Source organism: Oryctolagus cuniculus, chromosome 2 (genome assembly GCF_051225735.1).
Source record: "Oryctolagus cuniculus isolate XC-2025 breed Fujian yellow rabbit chromosome 2, ASM5122573v1, whole genome shotgun sequence".
Taxonomy (NCBI): Eukaryota; Metazoa; Chordata; class Mammalia; order Lagomorpha; family Leporidae; genus Oryctolagus; species Oryctolagus cuniculus.
Window position 1 is genome coordinate 46,666,880 of NC_142868.1, and position 6,000 is coordinate 46,672,879.

At 41.0% G+C, this 6,000-nt stretch overlaps 1 protein-coding gene across 11 annotated transcripts in view; it reads left to right on the forward strand.

Moving 5' to 3' along the window:
- CCDC25 (coiled-coil domain containing 25) overlaps positions 1–2,274 on the forward strand; it is a 44,692-nt gene extending 42,418 nt beyond the window's left edge. For all 11 annotated transcript variants that reach the window (XR_011386248.2, XR_016228898.1, XM_089325458.1 and 8 more), the window contains one exon: positions 797–2,274. Coding sequence is in view for 9 of the 11 variants with exons in the window: in XM_089325458.1 (XP_089181584.1) it covers positions 797–826 (30 nt within the window). In the remaining 2 variants the exon portion in view is untranslated. The remainder of the gene's footprint in view (positions 1–796) is intronic.
- Positions 2,275–6,000: the final 3,726 nt, after the last annotated feature.

The following is a 6,000-nucleotide window of genomic DNA, read 5'->3' on the forward strand; positions in this document are numbered from 1 at the left end:
AAAACAGCATGTGTACGCCCAAGTTGTATCCTTTTTTCTGACCACACTGGTGTGCTGGTATCAAGCGACAGGACAGAGACAGCAGACAAAAGCAGTGTCCGGGTTGGCACTGTCGAGCAGATGTACCAGACCGCCCGTGTTAGCCAGCGCCGGCCAGGAGCGCTTTGCAGCTCTCTGTCTCCCTGTGTGGTCAGCAGGCCTTGTTTATAAGCCACACAATAAAATTGGTCCCTTTATCCTACATACCATCACATAAATATTTCCTTTTAATCACAACGTGGTAAGCCATGTAACTTAGCAACTAGCCTATATTTGGTTTCCTAATGATTTTTTCTATTTAAAAAAAAAATTTGAGAAGTCACAGATCTGTGACAACCCTGAGACTCAAAGTACTAGAATTTCGGTCAGAAATATTTTGTGCACTGGCAGCATTGTTGGGACAGTTTGAGGTGATGTTTGTTTGGTACATTTATTGAAGAATCAATCATGGTTTCTGATGGCCATACCTGTTATACCCTAACTGTTAGATCAGTTGGTCTTTACTTCATAATCTGGAAGTCATTGGTCACTTGTTGCCATGTCATCAGACCATGCAATGACACCTTAAAGAATATAGCTAGCTGCTAGTTTAGGGAACTAACAATTTAAAATTGAGAAAGAGTGATGAATGGATTTAGTATTTTACTTTTAGTTAACGCAGAGATTAGGAATAAGAAGGAGCCTTCTTAAGATTATAATTTGAATTTAAAATACTCATTTTTAGGCCTTTTATGTTTCACTTTTTTGTTTCCTACAGGATGGCAATGATTCAGATGAATTCATGTGAGAGAAGAAAAGGATCTGTGAAAGATGTGAATGTAGAGACAATTGCAGACCTTTTGATTTCATCTGTGTTCTGAATTATAAAAAAAACAACCAAAATTCTACCTTCATTCTACATAGATAATAATTTTTGAGTTAAAAAAATTATTCCTTTTTTTTCTTTGCTGACAAAAATTGGTCAGAGAGATATAGCTGAACTTGAAGACAGCATATAACTTTTAGCAAAGTGAAAATATTTTTGCCAGAACATGTCTTGATCCTTCAGGAGAGCTGACAGCCTTTGCTCTTCAGACAGACTTTAGAACAAACCAGAAAGTATTTCTGTTGCTATGGTGTGTCCCTGAAAACAGATGTCGTGAGATGCTTTTCATATTCTTAAAATATCTTCACTTCTGTTAAGAAGAATGTGTTGATGGGCAATACATATTAATGTGTCCTTGTTCCAGATTAGAAAAAGGCACATGGATTTTGAAGGTGATGTTGATATATTCAGGTTTCTGGCTTCAAAATTTGTGTCTCATTGTGTCATCTAAGTCTGTTAATGTAACGATCCTTAACTCAGCTTTTCCCAGCTCCTGTGTCCCTGCTTGCTTTCTATGAGTAAGGACCTCCATCTGATACCATTATATTTAAAGAAATGGGATGTGAGGGCTGAGCTTTGTGGCAGTTGTTTCCTGAGCTCTAACCAAAGCCACATATATGACACCTTAAGCTCTGGAAGTTGTCTCAGTGCTAAGGGAGAATTAGGGAGGAGTATTCTAGAATCATCTGGGAGGTGACAATTACCCAATTTTTTTGTCTTGGGAGACAGCATGAAGCAAAAGTCCACATTGTAATTATGATTTTAGGTAGAACTAAGCATTTCATTAGCTGGCCAAATAATTTGTTTCTTTACCTTGAAATAGTATTTATTTTGAGTTGTGACCTTGGAGTTCAGATTCTCAGTTGTAGATCCAATAATTTAATATAATTACTACTCATTTGAGCCACCCTGTATTCAGTGTGCTTTTGAATAGAAGATTTATTCTTATTTTTATTATTGTTTGCCATGTGTAGGGCAAACTGTAGAAGAAAAAAAACAAACAATGAAAAAAAGAACAAAGCCTGCCAGTTAGGAGACATAAAAAACTACGACCAGAACTCTGCATGCAATGTTTTTATTCCTAACTATAATTTTAGCAAGCAAAAATGATCTCTACCTGTAATAGCAACTTTGGAACTGTGGATAAAACCGAAAGACTAGTGTTTGCATTTATTCCAAGTCAGCGTATGGATTGAACTGGAAAATTCCTTAAGGCATAACCCATTGGCCAAATATTGAGAGGGCAAGGAAAATGACTACAATTTAGTGTTTGTGTGTGTGTGTCTGTCTGCCTGTCTGTCTTTAATGGTATTCATCCTGCAGTTCTGAAATTTAAAAATTATAATAAAGTATCATATTTTTATCTGGAAGTACATTGATATATAAATTCTCCCAATTTTGTTGTTATAAATAGGGAAATCCCCATTCCCAAGCTGGTTTGGAGGGTAATATTGCTGGAAAAGCTTCGTTTATCATAAGCAGGTACTCTAGGCGGTATTGGCTTCCTCCTCCACTGAGGAATGCTCGGTTGAGCATGTGTCAGTGAGTCCGCTGCACCTGTATCGTCCCCGCTGCCTGGCGGTTTAGACACACTGTGTTCATGCTTTGCGGCAGGCGCCTCAGAGCAGGAGATGGCGCCTGCAGCACCAGCTGGGTCACCTCAGCCATCTGCTTCTGCAAAACATCTCTGTCCCACACTGCAACACATGTAGAGGAGCTTTTGAGGAACACATGTATTTTTTGTGTTGTGTCAGACATCCTGTGGTCCAAATATTAAAACATTTTATAACTCAACTTCAGATGGTTGAAAATAACTGTCTTCTGGATTCTTTGAGTTGAATTCCTGACTTTCTAGTGGCTTCAGCTATTCTGTGCTGATTTCCCACCTGCCTTTGCGGGTGTTTTATTTTTCCCCAGCTGCTATAGTCCCAGGGAAACACAGGACCTTTTGAGAACACATAGGTTCATTGCAGACAAACAGAACCGTTGACATTGGAGTTATTTCTGCTGTTAGCATGTTGCTTAAATGTTCTATAGGAAAATTCCTGAATGTTGCTACTTTCATGATCAGATGGTGCTTTTGAGCAAGTGTGTGTCCTGAGCTTTATGAATCTGAATTGCCTTGCTCAGCTGTCTCCAGTTTCAGCACTATCTTGAGTCCATGTAGGTAAGAGTTGCATTATCATTTAATTTTCTTCACACTCTTATATTATATTGTGACTCTAGACTTCACCTTTCTTATCCACCTTTGTTTGTGAAATCGTTGGTCAAGGGAAGTTTGTCAGTGCTTGTGCTGAAACAGATGGGAAAATATGGAAGGTTTTGACTTTAGCAGAATTAAGTGATAGGCTTTAACTTCTCCAGTATCTTTTATGTTTTGTTGCACTGTCTTTAACTTTTTCTTGAAGCTTAGATTTCAGTGAGCCTTTTCACTGTTCAGTGCCAGCAATTCCTGTCATTCAGGACAGATGATGGGAGCCACACACACGCAGCAAGATAAGAGAGGGAGAGTCTGCTTGAACCTCCATCTTAAGACCAGAGCTCTTCCTGCCAGTGTTGCATGTGTCTGACAGAGGAACCACTTTTTTTTTTTCTGAGTTGGAACTGTTGATAGAGAAAATAACAGGATGGCAAAATGGAGAAATGGAATAATTTTTCACTTTTTTCCTGAGCCATGGTATTGAAGCCTGTTTTTTCTTTTTGTTTTTAAGTACAGCATGTGAATAATAAATTCCCTTATTCAAAATGGTTATATTAGAGTGAGTGGGTGACTTTTTGATTTTTTTTTTTTAAGATTTATTCATTTGAAAGGCAGAGTTAGAGAGGAAGAGAGAGATCTTCCATCCACTGGTTCATTCCCCAAATGGCTGCAACAGCCGGAGCCGGGCAAGTCTGAAGCCAGGAGCTTCTTCCATGTCTCCCATGTGGATGCAGGGGCCCAAGCACTTGGGCCGTCTGTACTGCTGCTTTCCTAGGTATGTTAACAAGGAGCTGGATCAAAAGTAGAGCAGCGGGACTCGAACTGGCAGCCATATTGGTTGTAGGTGGCAGCTGAACCTGCTATGTCACAGCGCCAACCCCAGACCTTTTGATTTTAAAGTAGACTGTAAGATCAGGTTATAATGAAAATCTAAAATCAGAAACTTTAAATTTCAAGCTGAACATGAGTCTTAACCCGCCTAATTCCAGTGAGCATGTGGCAGCTCAGCAGTGTGGATAGCACTGCTGCTTCCTGAGCAAGTTCCCACTCGCGCTCCACTTGGTGCCAGGCGCACATGGAGAGTGTGGGCAAGCGAACCGTGTGTGCCTTCACATTTCAAAATGAGAAGCTGCCAACGGCAGACGCAGTGTGTCCTGGATGAATGATAAGTAAAATACAACGAAAATTTACAGCTTGGGTATATCCAAGTGTTTGTGGAATTTTCATTTTTTACTTTTCTTTAAGGCTCAGTCTCACTGAGTTGGATATGCATACTTATTTTAGGCAGGTACAGAGAAGGAGTTTCTTGACTCTGATGATGCTTCAGGCATTTTTGCTCCTAGGAGGAGAGGAGCAAAGCAGAGTAAAAGGAAGGTGGGCCAAGAATTCCAGGAAGAGGACTCAAACCTAGAACTAAAAGTCCGTGAAATGTGAGCACTAGCATTTGGAGTTCACAACTTGCCCCCTACCCTTCCCGAATCCTTAGGAGCCTGCCTGGAATGTTGGCCAGTGTACTAGTGTCTCTGTCTGTTTGAAAGGCAGAGAGAGATCTTCCATCTGCTGGTTCATTTCCCAAATGGCTATATCTAGCTGGGCCGCACTGCAGCTGGGAGTCAAGAACTCCATCTGGGTATCCCGTGTGGCTGGCAGGAGCCCAAGTACCTGAAATGTCTTTGCTACCTCCCAGGGTACTGCACATTAACAGGAAGTTGGATCTGAAGCAGAGTCATTGGGACTTGAACTAGACATTCCAATATCATGTAGGTGTCCCAAATGAAAGTTTAACGTACTCCACCACCCACCTGTTTTGTGTAGCAACAATAAAATACTAAGACAAGATACCTTATAAGTAAAGAGATTCGTTTGGGTAGCAGTCCAGCTGACTGGACGATCCAAACGGCAGGGGGCCAGAAATCTGGTGAGAACCTCCTTGCCTGTGACACAACATGGCAGAGACTTGAAGGAGAAATGGCAATGTGCCAAAGAGGGCATGCTCACGGTGTGGCCTCGCTCTGTAACAACCTGCTCTCTGGAGAATTCACTCAACCCCTTAGGATCCATAACTCCCCTGGAGCCTCATGATCTAATCAGTATCCGCTGGGCTCCACCACTTCTCCACCTCCACACTGGGACCAAGCTCTTAGAACATGAACCTTTTGGGGGACAGACTATATCTAAACCATAGTGGCAGGTGTGAGGCTGCAAATTTGAAGACTTCCTGAAATGATTTCGCTGATCACTGTGGGGTTCTGGACTCGTAGTTGAATTTTACTCCTTTTCTCACAGAGCTTCCCCTAATGTTATTCAGAACGTTTGCAGGGACGTACTGGGATTGAGAGAATTGCACAAATGTAAGTTTTTCTCCCATGTAAGACATTCTTGAACCCTTAAATGTCTAAGAGCAGACAGTTGGGATATGGTTCTCTAGTTAGGGCAACACCTGCATCCTTAGGTTTTAAATGCCTTAGCTACTAGAATTGTGGGGTTTAAATGTTTTAGCGAATGAATCTATATGGGAAATGTAGTTTGAAACCAGAATTACTCCAGAAAAATTGAGAGATCCATGCCTATATTAGTAAACCGAAAACAGATATCCTGTCTCTCTCCATCTGTTAACTGTGTTTTGGCAGTTTCTACATACCTCTGTTTTTATGTCTCACATTGATTGCTTGGCTTTGGCTTTCTGATTTCCTGGTTATATCAATTATTGGAGGGACTGAACCGCCCATCTTAGTGGTCCCTGCATTGCATGTGCTAATGGGCATTGACTCAACATTTTCCACTTTTGAGTGTAGCCATGGAATGGCAAACAGGGGAATTCTATTACTCTAGAAATCCCTGTAGCTTTTGCTGGTTCCCAAACCTGGTAAGTGGGTGTCAATATTTAAGTCTGAGA